Source organism: Carcharhinus amblyrhynchos, chromosome 6 (assembly GCF_965287045.1).
Source record: "Carcharhinus amblyrhynchos chromosome 6, sCarAmb.v2.hapA, whole genome shotgun sequence".
NCBI lineage: Eukaryota > Metazoa > Chordata > Chondrichthyes > Carcharhiniformes > Carcharhinidae > Carcharhinus > Carcharhinus amblyrhynchos.
Genome location: NC_137329.1, coordinates 108,014,847 through 108,039,646, shown reverse-complemented (window position 1 = coordinate 108,039,646; position 24,800 = coordinate 108,014,847). Strand labels below are relative to the sequence as shown.

General features: G+C 42.2%; 1 protein-coding gene across 5 annotated transcripts in view; it reads left to right on the top strand.

Moving 5' to 3' along the window:
* The window catches only part of ppfia2 (PTPRF interacting protein alpha 2), a 384,719-nt gene extending 371,896 nt beyond the window's left edge, over positions 1-12,823 (top strand). For all 5 annotated transcript variants that reach the window (XM_080191161.1, XM_080191163.1, XM_080191164.1 and 2 more), the window contains one exon: positions 11,438-12,823. Coding sequence is in view for 1 of the 5 variants with exons in the window: in XM_080191162.1 (XP_080047288.1) it covers positions 11,438-11,448 (11 nt within the window). In the remaining 4 variants the exon portion in view is untranslated. The remainder of the gene's footprint in view (positions 1-11,437) is intronic.
* The last annotated feature ends 11,977 nt before the right edge of the window (positions 12,824-24,800 follow it).

Sequence of the window (24,800 nt, the reverse complement as noted above, 5' to 3'; positions counted from 1 at the left end):
GTGGGGTTTGGTGGTAGAGTTGGGTGCACAGTTCATTAAGTCAATTTAAATGCATGCGTCCAACATCCGAATTTACCGCAATTTTGCACCTGAAAACAGGCGCGAATTTTTGGTAAAATCGGGCCCTCTGTGTAAGAACCTCCCAGTCTACATCAAGGGCATCCTGAAACCCATCAGCAAGGAGCCCCCAACTTCTGTCACGATATTTAAGACTTCTTACAGAAACTCAGCACCCATAGAGCAGTTGAACCAAGAATATCATCACAATGGACATCTTTGCACCCTACACCAGCATCCCCACGACGACAGCATTGCTGCAACTGCCTCAGTACTCAACACTGACAACTGCCAATCTTCAGATGCAAGTCATTCATCTACTTCATCCTGGACCACAACATCTTCATCTTCAACAACGAATTCTTTATCCAGACATATGAAACAGCCATGGGAACCAAATGCACATCTCAATATGCCAATATCTTGTACAAGTTCGAACAAGACCTCTTCACCGCATAGGACCTTCAACTGACACAATACATCAGACACATTGATGACATTTTCTTACCTTGGACTCATGGCAAAGAATCACTGAAACGACATGATGACATCAACAAGTTTCATCCCACCATCAGACTCACCATGGACTACTCTCCAGAATCGGTTCCATTCTTGGGCACTCGCATCTCCATCAAGGACGGTCATCTCAGCACTTCACTGTACCGCAAGCCCACAGATAATCTCATGATGCTCCACTTCTCCAACTTCCCACTTTAAACATGTAAAGAAGCCATCCCCTACAGACAAGCCCTCCACATACACAGAATCTGCTCAGATGAGGAGGAACACAACAGGCAACACCAATAAATACTGAAAGATGCCCTCATAAAAACAGGGTAGGGTGCTCGAATCATCAATCGACAGTCTTGACGCATCACAGCAAAAAGTCGCACTGACCTGCTCAGAAGACAAACACGGGACATGGCCAACAGAGCACCCTTCATCATCCAGTACTTCCCCAGAGCAGAGAAGCTATGACATCTTCTTTGCAGTCTTCAATATGTCATCGATGAAGACGAACATCTCTCCAAGGCCACCCCCACACCCCAACTACTTGCTTTCAAACAACTGCACAACCTCAGACAGACATGGTTTGTTGCAAACTACCCAGCCTTCAGGGGCACAGCGATCACAACATCACACAACCCTGCTACACCAACCTCTGCAAGACATGCTGGATCATCGACACAGATGCCATCATCACATGTGAGAACACCATCCATCAGGTACACAGTACATACTCATGCAACTCAGCCAACGTTATCTACTTGATACATTGCAGGAAAAGATGTCCCCAGGCATGGTACATTGGCAAGACCATGCAGATGCTACGTCAACGGATGAACAGACACCGTTCGACAATCACTAAGCAGAAATGTTCCCTTCCTGTCGGGGAGCACTTCAGTCAAGGGCATTCAGCCTCCAATCTTCGGGTAAGCGTTCTCCAAAGCAGCCTTCAAAACATATGACAATGCCAAATCGCCAGACAGAAACTGATAGCCAAGTTCTGCACGCATGAGGACAGCCTCAACCTGGATCTTGGGTTCATGTCACACTACGTGTAACCCTCACCATTTGTTTTGGGCTTGCAAAATCCTACTAACTGTCCTGGCTTGAGACAATTCACCTCTTTAACCTGTCACTATCCCCTTCTCCACTCACATTTTCAGTACCTGTAAAGACTTGATTACCTGTAAAGACTCATTCCAACTATTATCTTCTAATTGAGCTTGTGCCTATATGTGCCTGTTTGTGAACGCAACTCTCCACTCACCTGATAAAAGAGCAGTGCTCTGAAAACTCGTGATGCCAAACAAACCTGTTGGACTTTAATCTGGTGTTGTGAGACTTCTTACTGTGGACACTTTTTTTTACCTTAGTCCATACTTTTTTTAACCTTAGTCCATACTTTTTTTTAAAGCATAGGAGAATGTTATCAATAGATTACATTTTTGAAAGTTTTATTTTACACAACCTATGACAAACTGTGGAATTCAACAGTTCTTGAAAGTTTACAGAGGATCAGTGGATATGGAAATGCCAGGGTGTGGCAGTGAGAGCAGTAGGGGCCTGAAGGGGTTGGTGGAGGGCAGGATGTGGCATTGTGGGCATGAAGAGGATTTTTTAAACTTATCTTTTAAAATGTTCCTTCATTCACACTGGAGTCCATGACTCCTCTCAGACGTCGTGAACCACAAGTATTTAAAACCTGGCCACTCCATGAAAATTGCAAAAGAGTAAGAGACCTTTACAGATGCACCATAGAAAGCATTCTTTCTGTTTGTATCACTGCGTGGGATGGCACTGCTTGGGCTCTACCCAAAGCTGCAAGGAACTACAAAAAGTCGTGAATGTAGCCCAAACCATCACACAAACCAGCCTCCCATTCATTGACTCTGTCTGCACTTCCCGCTGCCTCGGCAAACCAGCCTGCATAATTAAGGATCTCACGTAGTCTGGACATTCTCTCTTCCACCTTCTTCCGTCGGAAAAAGATACAAAAATCTGAGGTCACGTACCAACCGACTCAAGAACAGCTTCTTCCCTGTTGCCATCAGACTTTTGAATGGACCTACTTTCCATTAAGTTGATCTTTCTCTACATCCTTGGTATGAATGTAAAACTACATTCTGCACTCTCTCGTTTCCTTCTCTATAAACGATATGCTTTGTCTATATAGCGTGCAAGAAACAATGCTTTTCACTGTACACTAATACATGTGACAATAATAAATCAAATCAAAGACAGGTGTCTCCACAACAGAATTGACGACGTTGGGAGCGTCGGATGCAGGCTTCTGACAGGAACCAACCCACACTCACTCCTGAAAATTTTCAGTCGCTCCTGAAAATTAGATAACTTGGAAATAGGGTCATGAATCCCAGAATCAGGATCCGCCCATCATTTTTAAAGATCTCTCGAGTCAACCTGCTTCAGTGAAAATCCAGGCCAACATTTCAGATCAATGACCATTCATTAGAACTGACTTATTGTGTCCCTGCCAGCTCTCTGCGGGGACCCATGTAATCCCATTCCTCTGCCATTTCTCCGTCATCCTGGATTTATTTCCACTTTGAATAATTTTCTAATTCCTTTTTTAAAGCCAGAATTGAATCTGCCTCTACAATGCATGTGATAATAATAAGTCAAATCAAATCAAAGTCAACTATCTCCACAACTGAATTGACCAGGTTGGGAGCGTTGGATGCAGTGCCTTCCAGATCCTAACCATTTGCTATGTACAAGGTTTATCTTCATATTGTGGGGAATTCTCCCATCCTGCCCACCACAGGAATAAGAACATAAGAACATAAGAAATAGGAGCAGGAATAGGCCATCTGGCCCTTCGAGCCTGCCCCGCCATTCAATAAGATCATGGCTGATCTGTCGTGGCTCAGTTCCACTTTCCGGCCCTCTCCCCATAACCCTTAATCCCCTCTCTTATCAAAAACCCATCAACCCGCTTCTTGAAAATATTTAGCGAGGCAGCCTCCACCACTTCAACGGGTAGAGAATTCCAGAGATTCACCACCCTTTGAGTGAAGAAGTTCCTCCTCAACTCCGTTCTAAAACGCCCCCCCTTTATCTTGAGGCTGTGCCCCCTAGTCCTACTGTCTTTTTTGAGCGGGAAGAGTCTCTCCACCTCTATCCTATCCATCCCATTCATCATCTTATACGTCTCAATGAGATCTCCCCTCATTCTTCTAAACTCCAACGAGTACAAGCCTAGTTTATTCAGCCTCTCCTCATAGCTCAACCCCCTCAACTCCGGTATCAGCCTAGTAAACCTCCTCTGCACTCCCTCAGGGCGGGTGGGGGAGGGGTGCACGGGCCATGCAAAGGTCTGCATTTCTCTGGTTTTGGGGTGAGCACAGCCAGAGAATCCCACCCATTGTTTCTGGTTCTTTTTCCAATCACTTCAAATCAGCGACCTTTGCTTCTCAACCCTCCTACGAATGGGAACCTATTTGCTCTATTTAGAGCCCATATGATTTTGAGCATCACTATCAAATTTCCTCTCAAACTTTCTCTTCTCTTAGGAGATCAAATCCAGCTTTTCTAATATATACTCATAACTGAAGTTCCTCATTCTTAGAATGATTTCTGTAAATCTTTTATGTACCCTCTCCAATAACTTCCTATCCTTCTGAAAGTGTGATGCCCAGAATTGGAAACAATACTCCAGTTGACGCCAAACCACTACCCTACAAATTTTTGCAATAACTGCCTGAATGAATTTTAATAAGTCTCAGATGGCAGACTGACCAAAAAAGTGAAATCTCATGGGATACAGGAGAAGGTGGTAATTTGGATTCAAAATTGACTCAGCAACAGGTAACAAAGGATTACAGTCGATAGATATTTTTGTGAATGGAAAGTGATTTCCAGTGACATTCACAGGACTCAGTGTTGGTATTGTATATATTAATGATTTGTGTTTAAACGTGTGAGGCATGATTGAGAAATTTGCAGATAATTCAAAATTGCCCATGTAGTTGATGGTGAAGACAATAGTTACTGTCTCCAGAATTATATCAGTGATTTGGTTAGTGCATGGAAAAGTAGCACATGGAATTCAGTCCAGAGGAGTGTGATGCAGTGCATTTGGGGAAGGCAAATAAAACAAGGAATAACTGAATAAATGGGAGAATATTGAGAGGGGTTGTGAAGGGGAAAGACTTTGTAGTGCATGTCCACAGGTCTCTGAAGATGGCAGGACAGGTGGACAAAGTGTTAAGGGAAACATATGGAACGCTTATCTTTTTGGACAAGGGATTAAATGCAAAAAGCGGATGTAATGCATAAAATATTGGTTAGGTCCCAGTTGGGGTTTTGCATACAATTCTGGTCACCACATTACACAAAGGAGAGAGTACAGAGGAGACTTACAAGAATGTTGCCAGGGCTAGAAAATTTCAGTTATGAAGAAAGATTGGATAGGCTAGGATTATTTTTCTTAGAACAGAGGAGGCTATAATCATAAGAAATAAGTCAATTACAATGAGTATAATTCGGCCCATCAACTCTGCTCCACTGTTAAAATCAATTATATCTGATATGATAATCTTCAACTCCACTTTCCCACCATATCCCCATAACTCTTAATCCCTTTACTGATTAAAAATATTATTTATCTCAGCCTTGAAAAAACTTAACGACTCAGCCTCTATAACTCTCTGTGATGAAGAATTCCAGGTTCACTACCCTCGGAGAAGAAATTCCTTTCCATCTCTGACTTAAATAAGCGACCTCTTACTCTGAGATTATGCCCTCTACTCCTAGACTCTCCCACAAAGGGAAACAACCTCTCAGCATTTACTCTGCGAACCTCCTGAGAATCCTATATGTCTCAATAAGGTGAGCTCTCATTCTCCTAAACTCAAATGAGTAAAGGCCCAACCTAATCATAAGAAAATCCCTCCATACCTAGGATCAACCAAGTGAGCCTTCTTTTGACTGTGTCCAATACAGATATATCTTTCCCTAAATAAAGGGACCAAAATTGTTCACAATATTTTGGTGTGGTCTAACTAGTGCCTTGTATAATTTTAGCAAGACTTCCCCATTTTTATACTGCATTCCCTTTGAAATGAAAGCTAACATTCCATTTGCCTCCCCTATCACCTACTGAACTTGCATGCTCACTCCCAAATCCCTAAGGGGTGATCTAATTATCTGTCTATGCAGAGTCTGCATGGTCTCCCTGTGTTTGTGTGGGTTTCCTCCGGGTAGCCCGGTTTCCTCCCACAGTCTGAAAGACATGTTGGTTAGGTGCATTGGCCATGCTAAATTCTCCCCCAGTGTAACTGAACATGTGCCGGAATGTGACAACGAGGGGATTTTCACAGCAACTTAATTGTGGTGTTAATGTAAGCCTACTTGTGACACTAATAAAATAAATAATTGAGGTGTACAAAATTATGAGTTGCCTAGAAAGGGTAGACAGGAAAGACCTGTTTCCCCTAACTGAGAAGTCAATTACAATGGGCATAAATTTAAGGTGATTGGGAGAAGGATTAGAGGGGACGTGAGAAAGAAATTTTTCATCCTCAGGTGCTGAGTGTCTGGAATTCACTGCCCGAATTGATTGTTGAGACTGAAACTCTCAACTCATTTCAAAGGTACCTGGATCTCCATCTGATGTGCTACAACCTGCAAGGCTAGTGGCCAGGTGCTCAAAGTGGGATTAAAATAAGTTGCTAGTTTCTTTCTTTTTCTCTTTTTTATGGCTGGTGTGGACACAATGGGCTGAATGGCCTCTTTTTGTGCTGTAATCTTTCTATGGTTCCTTGCTTTTGTATTCTAATCCTTCATTTAAAAAGCCCAGTATCCCATATGGTTTATTAATCACTTTCTCAACCAAGCTTGCCATCTTCAACAACGTGTGCATACGTATTCCCCAGTCCCTTTACTCCTGCACCCCGTTTTACTCCTGTATCCCCCTAGATCCACAACAGTTTACCTACTACCGCAGGATGTCCACAGCAGAAGCAATCTCCCTGGCCCTGCACTCAAACTTGGAACACCTAGTTAACAAAGACACCTATGTCAGACTCCTATTTATTGACTACAGCTCAGCCTTTAATGCCATTAGTCCCACAAAACTCATCTCCAAACTCTATGGCCTGGGCCTCAGCACCTCGTTCTGTGACTGGATCCTGAACTTCCTAACTCACAGACCACAATCAATAAGGTTAGGCAACAATACCTCTTCCACGATCATTCTCAACACCAGTGCCCCACAAAACTGTGTTCTCAGCCCCCTACTATACTCCTTATACACCCTGACTGTGTGGCCAAATTCCACTCCAATTCAATGTTCAAGTTTGCTGATGACACCACTGTGGTGTGTCGATTCTCAAACAATGATGAGACAGAGTACAGTAATGAGATAGAGAATCTGGTGAACTGGTGCAGCAACAATAATCTCTCTCTCAATGTCAACAAAACGAAGGAAATTGTCATCGACTTCAGGAAGTGTAAAGGAGAACATGCTCCTGAATACATCTTCAGGGATGAAGTAGAAAGAGTCGAGAGCTTCAAGTTTTTAGGTGTCCAGATCATCAACAACCTGTCTTGGTCCCCCCCTTGTCAATGTTATAATTAAGAAAGTCCACCAACTCCTCTACTTTCTCAGAAGACTAAGGAAATTTGGCATGTCAGCTACAACTCTCACCAACTTTTACTGATGCACCACAGAAAGCATTCTTTCTAGTTGTATCACAGTGTGGTATAGCTCCTGCTCTGTCCAAGACCACAAGGAACTACTAAAGGTTGTGAACGTAGCCCAATCGCATCCAAACCAGCCTCCCATCCATTGACTCTGTCTACATTTTCTGCTGTCTCAGCAAAGCAGCCAGTATAATTAAGAACCCCATGCACCCCGGAGATTCTTTCTTACACCTTCTTCCATCGGGAAAAAGATACAAAAGTCTAAAGTCACGTACCGACTGAAGAACAGTTTCTTCCTGCTACCATCAGACTTTTGAATGGATTTACCTTGCATGAAGTTGATCTTTCTTAACACCCTAGCTATGACTGTAACACTACATTCTGCACTCTCATTCCTTTCTCGATGAACGATATTCTTTGTCTGTATAACACACTTTTCACTGTATGTTAATACATGTGACAATAATAAATCAAATCAAATCAACCTTTAAAATCATCTGCTTTATTTTATATTTCCATTCTTCATTCTTCTTACCAAAATCTGTCACTTCATACTTCGCAGCTTTCAATTTTGTCTGCCCATTTCACCAGCCTATGCCTTCTTGAAATCTATTGCTATCCTCTTCAGTTCATGTTGCTTCCAGCTTTTCTGTCATTTCTTTAATGTAACTGTATATTGTCGTGGAATATAGTTTTGCTGCTGTTGATAGCCTACACCAACTCGTGGATCCCCAGTTTTGAACTACTCAATGTGTTCTGAATCAATTTACCACAGTGATAGTACAGTGGAGAATGTTCAAAGTGTGAAGATAGGACTTCATCTCCACAAGAAGTATATGGTGGTCACTCTTGCCAATACTGTCATGGACAGATGTGTTTGTAACAGGTTGATTAGTGAGGGTGATGTCAAGTTGTTTCTTTTTCACTCGTTAGTTTTTTCATCATCTGCTGCAAGCTCAGTCATTAGGTTTGTCTGAGAGGACTCAGTCTGGTAAGTTTTGTGTGGTACCAGCCAGCCACTCTTGGTGACAAACATTGAAATCCCTTACCAAAAGTGCATTCTGTGCCCTTGCTACCCTGCATGCTTCTTCCAAGTAGTTTACAACAATGATTCCAGGAATGAGGAAATTCAGATATGTGGATAGATTGGTGTTGTCCTTAGAGAAGAGGAAATTAAGAAGAGATTTGATGGTGGTGCTCAAAGTCGTGGAGGTTCAAGACAGAGTAGATAGATAGAAATTGTTGCCATTGGTAGAAAGATTGAGAGCCAGAGTCATTGGAGTGGGCTTTACTGTAGTTAGTGGATTTGGGAAGCTGTTAAAACTGAGAGAAATGCCTGGAGATGATCTCTCAAAGTTGCAACTTAACAAAATGGGAAAATGTGAACCCATTCGAAGTGACTGTAGACCGTTTGCTATCAGAACTGTAATTCATAAGAACATAAGAAATAGGAGCAGGAGTAGGCCATCTAGCCCTTCGAGCCTGCCCCGCCATTCAATAAGATCATGGCTGATCTGTTGTGGCTCAGTTCCACTTTCCGGCCCTCTCCCCATAACCCTTAATCCCCTCTCTTATCAACCCGCTTCTTAAAAATATTTAGCGAGGCAGCCTCCACCACTTCAACGGGCAGAGAATTCCAGAGATTCACCACCCTTTGAGTGAAGAAGTTCCTCCTCAACTCCGTTCTAAACCGCCTCCCCTTTATCTTGAGGCTGTGCCCCCTCGTCCTACTGTCTTTTTTGAGCGGGAAGAGTCTCTCCACCTCTATCCTATCCATCCCATTCATCATCTTGTGGCACGCAATGTGTGATAAGCATAAAAAAGGAATGTTCATTTTAGTAGTTTAAAACATAAGTTGCTGACAAAAGTAGTATTTAGTTAATGGTATTTTTCTCATTTCTACAGTAAACATCTTAAAAAATGAAGTCATGCTGTGTCATCCATTTCAGCCATTAACTGGAAGTTCAAATTTCTTTTTAACTTATTGGTTTATATGGGATAGTAACAATACAAACTGGCTGATGTTGCAGATGTTCTGTACTGACCTGAAGGAGTAAGAAGTAAGTCTCATAGTGGGTGACACGATGACACAGTGGTTAATGCTGCTGCCTCACAGCACCAGGCACCCGGGTTCGATTCCCAGCTTGGGTCACTGTGTGGAATCTGCACATTCTCTTCCTATCTGCGTAAGTTTACTCCAAGTGCTCTGGTTTCCTCCCAGGATTCAAAGATGTACAGATTAGGTGAATTGATCATGCTAAATTGGTCCTTCATGTCCAAAGATGTGTAAGGATTAGCAGGGTAAATGAGTGATATTACTGGGATAGGGCCAAGGGTGCGTTTAGATAAAGTACTCTGTTGGAGAGTCAGTGCAGACTTGATGGGCCGGATGACCTCCTGCACCAATTCTATTACTTCCAGGGTTCCATCCTACAGCCAACGAATGTTCATCGAAGAGGTCCCCCTCCAGAAATCCCGTGGATGGGAACAAGAGTTTACCTGGCAGAATCCCCACACAGTGACTCATCCTGATGTTAGTGAAATATCAATGGGGGCACGAAGTGGCCCTTAATTAAGCAATTAATTGCCTTGCTAAACTGAGCTTCCTGTTGCTGGCAATATGCCATCCATTAGGCTTCCTTTCCAATGCCTTCCTTCCTCATATTACCAGTCTGCCATCTGCCAGCCCATCTCCAAATGCCTGGAAAAATTCAACCCATAGGTAAACATGACAGCCAATTTCTATACAGTAAAATCTTAAAACAGTAAACGAGTTGTGTTCTGTTTGTTTTGGTGATGCTTCATGAGGGTAGAACGTTGGCCAGGACACTAAGAGAACTCTCCTGCTTTTCATAAAATAGTGATGTTGGGATCATTTATGTTTATCGTATCAGCGGACATGATATTACAGTGATAATGTTGCTGGAGTAGTAATCCAAAGGGCCAACTCTGGGGTTATGGATTTGGATTTCCTCCCGATGATCCAGTTTCCTCTAATAGTCCAAAGATGCATGGGTTAGGTTGCTTTGGCATGCTAAATTGTGTAGATTGGGGATTAGTGGAGCAAATACATGGGGTTATGGAGATAGAACCTGGGTAAGAGTTGGTGCAGATTCAATGGGCCAAATGACCTCCTTCTGTACTGTAGGGATTCTCTGATTCTATGAGCTGATGGAATTTAAATTTTTAAGAAACAATCATTGAAAGCTAGTTTCAGTAATCATGAAACTATCTTTGACTGTCTGTTTCACTAATGTGCTCGAGGGAATAAAATCACATTCATTGCCTTTGAAGACTGACATGACCGGCAGAATTTTGCCAGCTTGCTGGATTTCCTTTCCATTCTGGCTTACACGTGACTCTACATCCACAGTAATGTGGTTGACTCTTAACTGCCCGATAAAATCATAGAATCATTGAATCTTTACAGTGCGGAAAGAGGCCATTCAGTGTATTGAGCTTGCACCTACAACAATCCCACCCAGGTACTTTCCCATTTGCCCCACGTATTTGCCCTGCTAATCTCCCGACACTAAAGAGGCAATGGCCAATCAACTTAAGCCACACAACTTTGGACTGTGGGAGGAAACCAGAGAAATCAGAAGAAACCTCACACAGACACAAAGACAATGTACAAACTTCACACAGGCAGTCACTCAAATCCAGAATTCATCTCTGGGTCTCTGGCACTGTGAAGCAACAGTGCTAACCATTGTGCTAACCACTGTTGCACCAAGCAAGCCACTTATTTCAAGGGTAAGAGCAACAAAAACTGGCTTTGTCAGTGATGTGCACATCCCATGAAAGAATAAATTTAAAAAACTAGGGACGTTTAACTTCTCACCTAGATGCTATCATCTGTGGCAATGCGCAGCATCCCACAGTACTCCACTGTGAGGCTTGGAATCTGCAACCTTCTGTCTCAGGTAAGAAATAAGATGCAGATTAAATTGAGAAAAATGCAACATTTACCATGCTATCCATTAATTAATCAAATGAGATACCTAACATGCATTAAAAAAATCCCTTGTCCGTTCTGATAATTGTATCCACTAATGGGGATGGAAATGCTATAAAATGGCATTGGTACACTACTATAATGGGAGTATAGGGTACTGAGAGGTGGCAGCAGGGAATCCAAAATCTATAAAAAGAAATAATTTGTTACAATGCTTCATTACATAGCAATCAACTTTCTGTCTTTCAGCACATTCCTGATGCCTGTATGGAAACACATCCATTGCCTTTGAAGACTGACATGACCGGCAGCATTTTGCCAGCTTGCTGAATTGGATATTGATGATAGCGGGGAACAGTCTCAAAGTGTAAAGATTTTTCTTGTGAAAATATTAGCATATGTAAGGGTTCTGATTTGTATATGTCAATTTAATATATATCACTATCAACTGAGTTGATATTGTTCAGTAAATGTTTGACAAAAAAGTACTGCACTCACCTTTTCAGACATTACAGTGTGGTAATGGTGGTGTTTTAGCACCATTGTATCATTGTCATTTGTTCCCAATTCACAGTTTATAAAAAAAGGTATTGTATAATACTGGTTGAACATATGTACTGTGTATGTATTTCTTTATATCCATGTTTGTTGTATGTAAATTAATATAAATATTTTCTAAAAACAAAAAAACTGCACAGAATTTACATGTGGGTTTAATCAAAATACACATCATTGTCAAATAATGCTGCTGTTTGTACCTCACCATTTACCATAGAATTTGTGATATTTAATATATAGGAAACAATCACTTTTATTGAAATTTAGTAAACAATTGCAGTTTGGACTGTAGTTTCAATTATCGTCTTAACTTTCTAACATGCAGTTGAAGCTGGAATCCTGCCACAATTCAGATGTTAAACATCTGAAAACCTTAAATTACAGAATAAACTTTCTTCTAGGCCTAGTTAAGATGATGAAAGTGTATACAGATGGCAGAAAGACATTGTGATGTTACTCTGCTAAACTGCTATTTAAAAAACATGATGGTGAACATTGTTCCTGGGCCCTATTCTGCAGGCCACTACATATTTGACTTGTGGACCAAGTTATACTCTTCAGCTTTTGTCAGAATTGTGCTATCATGATCTCAAGTTGTGTGCCAAAATTTTGCAACCTAGTACATTTGGGTGTTGTCACTTATGACAAATCTTCAGTCTTTATAACTTGACATTTGTTGAATTCTCTCAGATTGTCTGCAAGCTTCTGCCAAGCTTGCCTTGTAAAGACTTTGTACTGTTAAATTCAATTAAGAAATAACTGAAAGACAGAATGTTATGCAAAATAAAGCGTATAAAATGTTCGTTATTTGATCAGATTTATTGCCTGCTGTGGTATTATTTGTTATATTGTTTAATAGTAAAAATTTGGAGAAAATTGTGATCGTTTTAATATTCTAGTTGCAAGCTACAGCTGCTTTGACTTCAGCTTTATGAATTGTCTTTTAGTAATTTCTCTTTGGTGTTCCTTTGCTGTTTTGTATGATTAAACACTTACTGTTTAGTTCTAGGTTTGTTTACTGCCTGATTTCAATCATAGCTAATGGTGATGCGATTATTTTGCACTGTTAATAAAGAGTACTGCTGTCAAGTACTACTTCAAAGTCACTTCAATGAACCAGTGTAGTGGATTGTTCAACTTCTCTCACCTTTTCTTTGTATGATGTGATTCCACTAGTTGTTCATGCTATTTCTTTCAGGTTTCTATTCAAGTTCAAGTAGGAAATCAAGGAGTTAATTCCCAATTCTGTCTCTCAGAATGTTCTTCCATTTTTTGACAACCAATTCAGGTTAAGGTTGCTATATTCTGCCACAACATTGCATTTGGACTCATGATAACAACAACGCTTATGCATTTGTTGAACAATTACATTTCCACTTTTTTTTTGTCTATGCTGTCTCAGTGAGAGAACTGGCAACTTTGGGCTAGCTTATCACTAAATTATGAGCAGTTTTGTCCATTCCAAAGTTCAGCAGGAAATGGACTGAACGTGTCCAATCATGTTTTATCAACCTTTCTTTAGGGAAAACCTGAGATTCTCTCTGTTGATATTTAAACTCTGGGTTGTGATCCTAACAGCAGTTTCTTGTCCAAAGTTCTGATTTGTACATGTCAATTTAATATATATCACTATATGGGGAATGTGGCAATGATTGCAGTTCTCTCAACTTAATCTGTATATGTGTACCCAGACATCCGCTGCCATTATTCTTCAGTGAAGGAAAAGGACCTGAAAATGCACCGTGAGCACTTTTCTGGTCCCCCTTAGTCCAAATTGATGAGGCAGGCTGCAAAGCCAGGTCGCAAAGCCAGGCCACACAGTCAACTCTGACAGAGTGGATAGCACTGCTGCCTCCCAGTGCCAGAGACTTGGGTTCAATTTCCAGCTTGGGTCACTTTCTGTGCAGAGTCTGCATATTCTCTTTGTGTTTGGTTTCCTCTGGAAGACTTGCTGGTTGGTGCATTGGCCATGCTAAATTTTCCCTCAGTGTACCTGAACAGGTGCTTTGTGTGTGGCGACTTGGGGATTTTCGCAGTAAGTTCATTGCAGTGTTACAAATAACACTAATAAATAAACTTTAAACTTTAAGTTTCAGGCAGCAAACAGATTTGATGGGATCAAAGAATTTTGAAGCACAATTTTTGTTCAAACCAAAACTATATCACTTAATATTAACCAACTTATTACAGCTCAGCCTAGCAATTAAATATTAAGAAATACAGATTAATTTTAGAATATATAATATTCTATATTAATAGAATAAAATAATAGAATATTTAAGTCTTGAAATTAGACAGCCGAAAAACATATTGTGATTTTCAATGTGACCATGAAGGTCACATTGGGAGATTGCCTTGCACCCATTACTTTCAATGCAGAGAGCCTGCAAACTTTGAACTGACTGTTAATTTGAATGAATATGACATGCAGCATGTTTACAGGTGCAATTGAGTGACTGCCCACCAGAGCAGATAGTTCAGAATTATAAGGAACTAACATAAGTCAAACCAGTCTGCACTACTTAAAGCCAGACTCCACATTGTAATGAGAAGGTGCAATTATAGTTGGAGCAGATACTAGGAATCACTGTGTTCACCAAGTGAAGTTCAGTTTTAGAGTGATTGTAGCACTCCATTGTAGCACTGGAAAATGTTAGAGCCAGCTTTCTGACATGTGGTGCCATTTGTGACTATTCACCAAGTTAAGTTCAGTTTTAGTCAAAAATGGCACCACATGTCAGAAAGCTGGCTCTAACATTTTCCAGTGCTACAATGGAGGCTTTAGTACAGGGAAGAAGAGGAGGGGAGTTGTGATCCAGGCTTCTGCTCTCTCTGGTTTTTTTGCTCATTCCAAGTTCCCACTTTCCTTGTGTTCTGCTCTCCTCATATACCTACTAACTCTGCATCATGCTCCCTCAATAAACATGCTGTCCCACCCCTCTAGGCCCAGAGTGCTTACTTAATTTCTACTCTCTTGGGTCCGTATTCTTCGCTATGATTCTGCCAAAGATAAACAAATTCAGTGAGCTGCATATCTATTTCACTGATGCCCATATGTTAATACCTCGTTTCTTAGAAGTATTATTGAACACTCTTTACATGCAGTAGTCCTGAATTATATAATTCAGGTGTGGTGGGATGGGCAGGGAGGATGGAATTTGAAGTTCACTAAGTTATTTGAAAAGAAACACTTCAATTGTAAAAGTTTCAGAACTGTTGCTTTAATGGATAGCTTATAGATGGGATTTGCACATCGTGAGGTGGTTTGTACCCAGGAAGGGGGCAAAGACATCAATTCCCTGTGGCAGGGGTAGGGGGAGGAGAGGTGTCATTGCAGGAGTCCTGTTGGAGAGGAGTCAGTTGGAGGATTTGTTGGGGCAGCCTACATGAAAAAGCTGGTTGGTGTCTGCAACAAAATACTTGGTAAATTAGCGTGCTTCTCAAAGAGCTTATGTTCAATGTAAAGGAATATGAAGAAGTCTGGCACCAAATAGGCACAGTACCTTGTGCAGAGCAGCATGGAAGTAGAGGCCAATTTCATTAACAAACTTGTGGATCAAACCAAGCTGCTGTTGACAGAGTCTTGGCACATTGCTGATTTTCTAGATGGTATACACTAATGCCACTGTGCACTAGTGTGTACATATTATGTGCATGCTAGCTGGTTGGCAGGGCCTTGCACTCTTCCCATACAACCTAATTCTCAACAGTGAATTCAAGCACCAACCTTTGTCCATTTATAGCATTTAAGTTACACTGGAGAACTGCAGGGATAGGTAAACAAGCCCAACCTGTGAAAGGGAAAGGGAAATCAAGTTAAATCAATTTATCAGAGTTCTTTGATGAAATAACAGTTGCTGTTGATAAAGGGGGGGCATGTAGATGTGTCATACATGGATTTCTAGATGGTATTTAATAAGGTGCCCCATCAAAGGTTATTGCAGAAAAAAATAAAAGCTTGTGGTGTAGGAAGTAACATATTAGTATGGATAGAAGATGCCTCCCACAGTTCAAAGATGTACAGGTTAGGTTGAGTGGCCATGCTAACTTGTTAGGGGCTGTAGGTGGTGGGATGGGGAGTGGGGGTGGTAATCTACTGTTGAATCTTCCAGATTCTGTACCCTGAAGACAGTCCACCTTCCAGCCTCAGAATGTTCTTGCAGTTCCATCTTCTTTCTCAGGAAATCCATCTTTTGACCTCAGACATTCATCTTCATTTTCAGAATATCCACCTACTTTGTTCAATTATGGGGTCAGTGATGTTTGGTGCTTTTTCAATATGGTGCATGGATAAGATGGCATGGCAGATTATGCACCATCAGACCTGCCCCAGCACAGAATACCATGCAAAGCATCCAGTTGCATAATTAATGAGGTTGTGACCAGATGACTTGGCAAATTTCCACCCCCCCCCCCCCCCCCACCCCCGCCGCCGCCCCCGGTATCCATAGCAGAAAACACTCCACATTCCTCCCCTGCCACAGAACTTAGTCTCTAACTGGGAGAATTCCATCCAAGGAGTTTCCAGATGGATATAGATAAGTTGAGTGAGCAAAAATCTGACTGGTGGAGTATAATGTGGGAAAATGTGAAGTTATTCATTTTGGCAGGATAAATAAAAAAGCAAAGGGTTACTTAAATGGAGAACAACTGCAGAATTCATATGTGCAGAGTGATCTAGGTGTTCTTGTTCATGCGTCACAAAAGGTTAGTATGCAGATACAGCATGGAATCAAGAAGGCTAATGGAACACTGGGCACAGCACAGTGATGTTTTCATTGAACTAATAATCCAGAGACCCATCTTCAAATCCTACCATTTATCAAATTTAAACTCAGCAAAAAATTTGGAATTAAAAGTCGAATTATAACAATGACTAATGACCATGAATCCATTGTTTATTGTTGTAAAATCTCATCTGGTTCACTAAGGTCCTTTAGGGAAGGAAGTCTGCTGTCCTTACCAGGTTTGGTCTACATGTGACTCCAGAGCCATAACAATGTGGTGAACGCTTAAATGCCAACTGAATGGTCTTGCAAACCACTCTATTGTATCTATTAGAAAATATTAGAAATAAGGTATAGTTTTGGGATGAATTTAGTTTATTGTTGCTATATCTGGAAGAAAACTCTAGTTAGATTCATGGTGGACCAAGGTATTTGTATGTGTTGGTGTTAGTTTAATTACCAACTGGGATTCTATTGCATTTCAAGAGCTGCATAATGAAAGATAAATATAGTGCGTAAGTTGCTTAGCAGATTAAAGAAGAAAGCCCTTCCTCTCTACAAGGGAGAGGAAGGGCTTTCTTCTTTAATTTGTAGCTGGAAGCTAGGGTAGTTGCAGCTAGAGAGGGAACATCACCTACAGCTCTGCTAAAAGTAGGTGTTTTAGAACGTGAGAGAGGCTTTGCTGTAGGAAAACCATACAATGGAATTATGGTTATCTAAAGAGCAGTTGGTAAAGGAAACTAGAGAAAGGGAGAAAAGCTTCCAGGCAGCCTGAGATTAAAGGTATGAAAACAGAAGACTGTTCAGTAAAGAGTTAAAGTTTATTTATTAGTCACAAATAAGGCTTACATTAACATGGCAATGAAGTTGCTATAAAATTCCCCTAGTTGTCACAGTCTAGCACCTGTTCGGGTCAATGCACCTAACCAGCACATCTTTCTGAATCTGGGAGGAAACCGGAGACCCGGAGAAAACCCACACAGACACAGGAAGAACATGCAAACTCCACATACAGAGTGACCCAAGCCAGGAATCAAATCCGGGTCCCTGTCGCTGTGAGGCAGCAGTGCTAACCAGTGTGCTACTGTGCCCATGATGTGGGTATGCCAGCGTTGGACCGGCGTTCTACTGTGCCCACCCATGGACAGAGAGAGCTCAGCGAGAGGCGAAGACACCAGAAAGACATCGGAAGTAATTTTCAGGTTTGTGAGATTTTACTACAGCCTGCAACATATGCATTAAAATATCTGTAGCAATATTTGTGTGTGCGAAAGCAATCAAGATAAAGAAAGCCTAAAGGGGTTGTACAGAATACTGAAGCTGAATTGCTCATAGAAATGGAGCAGAAACACTATTCAAAAGAGTCCTTTGGAAAATGTGGTGTGGAATTTGAACTGCTGATTGAAAGGATTGCTGCGAGAGAAGGTTTTTAAGCATATTTTTGGGAGTGGAGTTTGGAAACTCTCATATGACAATCATCTGGAGGGGGTTCTGAGGAGAAAACCACAGTCAGTCATTTGAATGCAGATGCATCCTTGACCAGTCTGCTTGTGTGCATCAGAGAGACTTTGTATGTTAGTCAGACCATTGTAGTTTCCAATGTATTGTGTCATCCATACTAATGTAAACTCTGTCTGTATTTGTTAAGCTAAGGGAAGAGTATGGAGGATTGTACTGCAATCCATTTTTCATGTTTAATAATTTTTTTAGCTGTTTTAAATGAATTACCATTGTGCCCCTTCAGCCAATGGAAGGGCGAGCTGTACAATTGTGCGAGAAATAAGAAATCAGGTTCGCGCCAGATTTCTCACCTCCTGCGATCTTACCGGCACCAGATATCTGGTGAGATTAGCCTCGGGCCCTTCTCCGGCACGAGGCTGAATAATTATTTAGATATATTTAAAATGTATTTTACATAGATTTAATGAGGCTGGGATGCTACCATCTGCACTCACTTGCTTCTGTGGCCTCACCAGGAAAGGTTCTCTCTGCCAAGAGTTACAACTGGTTCCCAACAATGGCAGAATGGAAGCCATTGAGGCTCCATGGGGAGGTAAGAGGCAAGTGGGGGGGCAGGGGGTGTGGCCTCAGGGGCAGGACCTAATGAAGATGGGTCCCATGGGGAAAGTGCGGGTTGGTCGGTGGAATGGGGGCGCTGCACTCTCTGCAGTTGCAATCGGTATGGAGAGGGAAGGGGGACCAGTTGCCACTCTGCAATGGGCTCAATGAGTGGAGGGTGTGGGGAACCTGTTGTCATTCTACAATGGGATCAGTGGAGGGGAGAGGTGAATGATCAGGGCTGGCCATTTGGGGGAGGGGGGTGTCAGGCAGACAATTGTAGGGGGCAGTTGAGCAGGTGATTGAGGAGGTGGTCAGGCGTCCAATTTCAGGGGTGTCAGGCAGGCAATTGCAGGGGGAGGAGCAGGCAGCCAATCATAGTGGGGGAGAAGGACGAGTGAAATTAGCCTAGGCAGGTGGGGTGAGTCGCAATAGGCCATGGATGCCCATGGTAGCTGAGGGTGGGGGGTTGCGATTTTTAATCCATGGAGGCTGGCCAAAAGCAGCAGAGACTGAGTGGCAGGTCTCTACTGCTAAAGACCTGTACATGTGCAATGACACCCTCTGCTGCTCTCAACCAGTGTTCAGGTGACATAAGCCCCACCCACTCCCCCTATTGATGAGGAACCATTTCATGCCTTGAGTGCATAAGGTAGCAGCTTTGAACTCACCCAAAAAATGGTTCTGAAACGCCCCTATCTTCCCACCCATCCTTCAACTTTTTTTGGTGAGATTGACTCCATGGTCTTTTGAGCCAAGGTTCTATTCTGGGATCTTATTATAATATCAACTGAAATCATAACACAAGTAACTCACTTCCTGACTCCCCAAAGCCTAACCTCCATCTACAAGTCAGGAGTATGATGGAATGCTTTCCATATGTCTGGATGAGTGCAGCTCCAATAACACTCAAACAGTTCAACATCATCTAGCACAAAACAGCCCATTTAATTGGTACCCCTTCAGTAAACGTTCACTCCCTCCACCACCAACAAACAGCAGCAGTGTTTACCATTTACAAGATGCACTGCAAGAATTCCCTCAGTCTCCTTAGGCATCATCTTCCAAACCCATGGCTGACATCATCTGAAAAGACAAGAGCAGCAGATACCTGGGAATACTACCTGGAGTTTCCCCTCCTAGCCACTCACAATCCTGACTTGGAAATATTTTGCCATTCCTTCACTGTTGCTGGGTCAAAATCCTGGAGTTCCCTCCTTAACAGCACTGTGGGTAGGTGTACCTACACTAAAGGAACTCAGTGGTTCACCACTACCTTCTGAAGGATAACTAAGGGTAGGCATATCCTGCAAACAAATTTAAGAACAAGTCAGTATCTTGAATAATATGTGAAGTTTTGGTCTCCTTAACTAAGGAAGGACGTAAATGCTTTGGAGGTGGCTCAGAGGAGGTTTACTGGATTGATACCTGGAATGAACAGGTTACCTTACGTGGAACAATTAGACAGGCTGAACTAGTTTTCACCTTTTGGCAAAGGTCCAGCAGCAGATCAAGCCCAAGATGGGGTCAATGCCTTTTCTTGTCAGCTTCGATCTCCTATGTCTCTCTTGTCATGATCAGGAATTGGATTCAGTTTGGTTTTTGAAATAAAGGCCTCCCTGTCCACTCCAGCTTTGTAACTTTAAGAATAGAGTTTAGAAGTGTGCAGAGTAACCTGATTGAAGTATAATAGATCCTGAATGATCTTGACAAGGTGGACGTGGAAATGTTCCCTCTTGTGGGGAGTTCAGAATTAGCGGCATTGATTTAAAATTAGGGGTCATCCTCTTAGGACAGAGATGAGCTTGGGTGGGAATTTACAGCTTCACTCATCCTGAAATTGTAAAATCCCGCCCAAGGTCAATGGGCCTTCCCACTGTCTGTCCCTTGGCCACTCTGATTCCTGTGGCAGGTGGAGAAATAAAATTCTGATCAAGGAGAGTTTTTTTCTCTCATAGGGTTGTGCATCCTTGTAACTACAGGGGGACAGTTTTCCCATCCCATCCACCACGGGAATCATAGCGAGCAGGGGGCAGACTATGCAAAGGTCCATTGAACTCAGGCGGGATTTCCCAGTTTTGGAGCGAATGCAGCTCTGCCCTTTATCTCAGAAGGCAGTGGAAGCGGGGATCATTGGATATCTTTAAGGTGGAGGTAGATAGATTCTTGTTGGGCATAGAAACATAGAAACACTACAGTACAATACCACAAAGTTGTATCGAACATGTCCCTACCTTAAGAGATTACTAGGCTTAGCTATAACCCTCTATCTTACAAAGTTCCATGTACTTATCTAAAAGTCTCTTAAAAGATCCTATCAAATCCACCTGCACTACCGTTGCCGGCAGCCCATTCCACACAGCCACCACTCTCTGAGTGAAAAACTTACCCCTGACATCTCCTCTGTATCTACTCCCCAGCACCTTAAACCTGTGTCCTCTTATGGCAACCATTTCAGCCCTGGGAAAAAGCCTCTGACTGTCCATTCGATCAATACCTCACAACATCTTATACACCTCTATCAGGTCACCCCTCATCCTTCATCTCTCCAAGGGGAAAAGGCCAAGCTCCCTCAACCTATCCTCATAAGGCATGATCCCCAATCTAGGCAACATCCTTGAAAATCTCCTCTGCACCCTTTCTATGGCTTCCACATTCTTTCTGTAATAAGGCGGCCAGAATTGAGCACATTACTCCTGGTAATGACCAGGGTCCTATATAGCTGCAACATTATCTCTCGACTCCTAAACTCAATTCCTCGATTGATGAAGGCCAGTACACCATACGCCTCCTTAACCACAGCTTCAACCTGTGCAGCTGCTTTGAGCATCCTATGAACTCAAACCCCAAGATCCTTCTGATTTTCCACATTGCCAAGAGTCCTACTACTGGTGTCATATTCTGCCATCCTATTTGACCTGCCAAAATGAACCACTTCACACTTATCTGGGTTGAACTCCATCTGCCATTTCTCCGCCCAGTCTTGCACCCTATCAATGACTCACTGCAACTTCTGACATAAGAACATAAGAAATAGGAGCAGGAGTAGGCCATCTAGCCCTTCGAGCCTGCCCCGCCATTCAATAAGATCATGGCTGATCTGTCGTGTCTCAGTTCCACATTCCCGCCCTCTCCCCATAACCCTTAATCCCCTCGCTTATTAAAAACCCATCAACCCGCGTCTTAAAAATATTTAGCGAGGCAGCCTCCACCACCTCAACGGGCAGAGAATTCCAGAGATTCACCACCCTTTGAGTGAAGAAGTTCCTCCTCAACTCCGTTCTAAACCACCCCCCCTTTATCTTGAGGCTGTGCCCCCTAGTCCTACTGTCCTTTCTGAGCGGGAAGAGTCTCTCCACCTCTATCCTATCCATCCCATTCATCATCTTATATGTCTCAATGAGATCTCCCCTCATTCTTCTAAACTCTAACGAGTACAAGCCTAGTTTATTCAGCCTCTCCTCATAGCTCAACCCCCTCAACTCCAGTATCAGCCTAGTAAACCTCCTCTGCACTCCCTCCAAGGCCAAAATATCCTTGCGTAAGTACGGTGACCAAAACTGCACACAGTACTCCAGCTGCAGCCTCACCAATGCCCTATACAGCCGCAGCAAGACCTCCATACTATCCACAACACCTCCAACCTTTGTGTCATCAGCAAACTTACCAACCCATCCCTCCACTTCCTCATCCAGGACAAGGGAATCAAAGCCTATCAGAGATAAATGGGGATGTGGAACCAGAAAGACAAGCAACTCAGCCATGATCTTATTGAATGGCAGAGCGAAAGGTACTGAACTGACCTGCTTCTTCTATTTTGTATGTTCGTATGAAACTGACTGTCCTTAATCGCCATCTGGGGTCATGCCAAACCGAGTGGTACACCTCTCAATCAATTTTCCAACATCACATTATCAAGCAGAGTGGAAGAAAATCAAAGTGTCACCATAAATGTACAAGCTTAGCTGGCACTGAATGACCATTCTCCCACTACCTCCTTCTTAACTTTGCATGGAATTAATCTGAAATCCATCTATGGAGAGAAAATAAATAGAAGTTCTTGATATGTTTAGGTTATTCAGAGGTTAAAAGTAACTCTTAATTTTCATTGACAAATAATTTGTATATATACATTTGTTCAAAGATTACTCAATTCTGCAAAATATAATTCCTTGTGGCATTACTTGAAACCATGTTAAGGTGAACATTATTTACTTGAAAATCCAATTAGTTTTCATGAAATTGTTTTCTCAATATGGCATGTTTGATTGGTGATTTGTGTTTTTACAATCTCTAAAACAAAGTAGGCATTGAAACCAAGCCCTTATTTCCTGGAATAGAATATTGATCACTGAAAATAATCATTGGAATTTACATTATAAAGTGATATAGCAATGCATTTCCACCATTTCAATTCATCATTCTATTTGCTTCAATGTTAAGGTCAGGAAGTTAATTATTGTTCTCACTGTAAAACCAGTCTGGACAATGAAAAATATCTGCATCAATTAGAACTTTTAAAAGATCTGAAAAAATCTGATTAAAAATGTTGCGGAAGAAGCAAGTTGCACAAGGGAAACACAAACACAAAGGGGCAAATTTTACCATCCCATCCTCCACGGGAATTGGAGCGAGCAGAGGAAAAGTATGTTGACCTCGGCGGGATTTTCCAGTTTCGGGCGAGCAAGGCTGGAAAATCCCACCCAAACTGTCTCTTTAGAAATCTCCAAAGATCTTAAATTTTGCCAGTTCTAAAATCAGATAGCAGCATAAATCTGATAGTCCAAGAATAATCTTATTTCAATTTATAGTTTCTATCTTTGCTCAAAGAGACAGATACCAAAATAGAGCCAAAAACCAGAATCCAGATCTGTTACATATCAAATAGAGAGGCTCAAACTTTACAATGGAAGAGTTGTTATAGCCCAAAACCATTAAGGGGGTACTCAGCTAGAAGACATGATGATGATGTATTCCCTAGTTTCAGCCAGACTCCCCATTAACCATATCTTGGAAAAAGTTGGCTATAACTAAAATGACCTGGCCTAACCCCCTTGGGTATTGCGATCCCCCTACCATGTTACCCCATTGGCCAAAAACCAGGGAACATCCAAAGAAGGAGGATAAAAACAGCCATATCCAAGACAAACTCCAGTGAAGACTCCACCAAACCTACTGTGACCTGAGATGATGCAAGAAGGCGTGTAAGATCCACCTTCATGCCAAGAGGACCTTGAGTTCATCTGTCACTATGAGCTCAGTGAATTGAATCCAATAGCCCAATTGATTTCACCAACCCAGGTAAGATAGGTAATATCTATTTCTCAGGCAATTAGCCATGTTTGGGGTAAAGTTAACTTAATTCATTGCGTAATAACTGTTTCTTTAACCTGAGTGTTTTCAATAAAGCTAAGTTTGAACCAGAGTCCTTTGTCCATCTCATAAAATAAAAGCACTTGCGTAAATGTGTAACAAACCAGTCAAAATGTTTGTATAGAATATTTCACGGACAACACAGTATTAAATTGGCCCTGTGAGAGTTTCAGGTTGTATCTACACTAACTAAAGTGATAAGGCAAACCAAATCATTTGCATCAATACTTCTGTTACATCATGAGTGTGCCTAAATTCTAAGGGTCCTATTTTACTATTTTGATTCAAAGTCCTCGGTGGACTTGAAACTGGGGGTGTTTCAGATCCAACTTTTAGATCTGTTCTCTGGCGCCCCCATATGCACTCTGTCTGCAAAAATATCAGCGATTCCATATCACGCTGCACAAACCTGTGGGCAGGGCTTAACACACCCACAATCCTGCAACTCTGATCGGCACATCCAACTACGCATGCGCAGAAATAAATAATAGAATGCGGCTTCCCTGCCCCATTGCTCCCGGGCCAAATAATGCCTCCCCTTGGCCCCCACAGATATTGCCCCACCCCCCCCATTATCCGTCACCCTCTCCACCACCCAGACCGATCACGGACCCCTCCCCCATTTTCCCAACACTGATCTCAGGCAGCATGGCAGTGAACCCCACACCCCCTCTTCCACCCCACTGATCACAAGCAGAGAGTCAAGGGACCCACCTGCTCCCCCCTGCCACACACCCCTGGCCGCCCTACACCGGCTGCCACACCCCACCCCCCCAATACTTAATATCTGAACTCTTGCTGGGAAAATGTTCAGATTCAGAATGCTGCTTCAGCAAGAGTCAATGCTGTGCCTTTTGACTAAATGCACAAATTACTCCCTGATGCAGGTTAGTTTG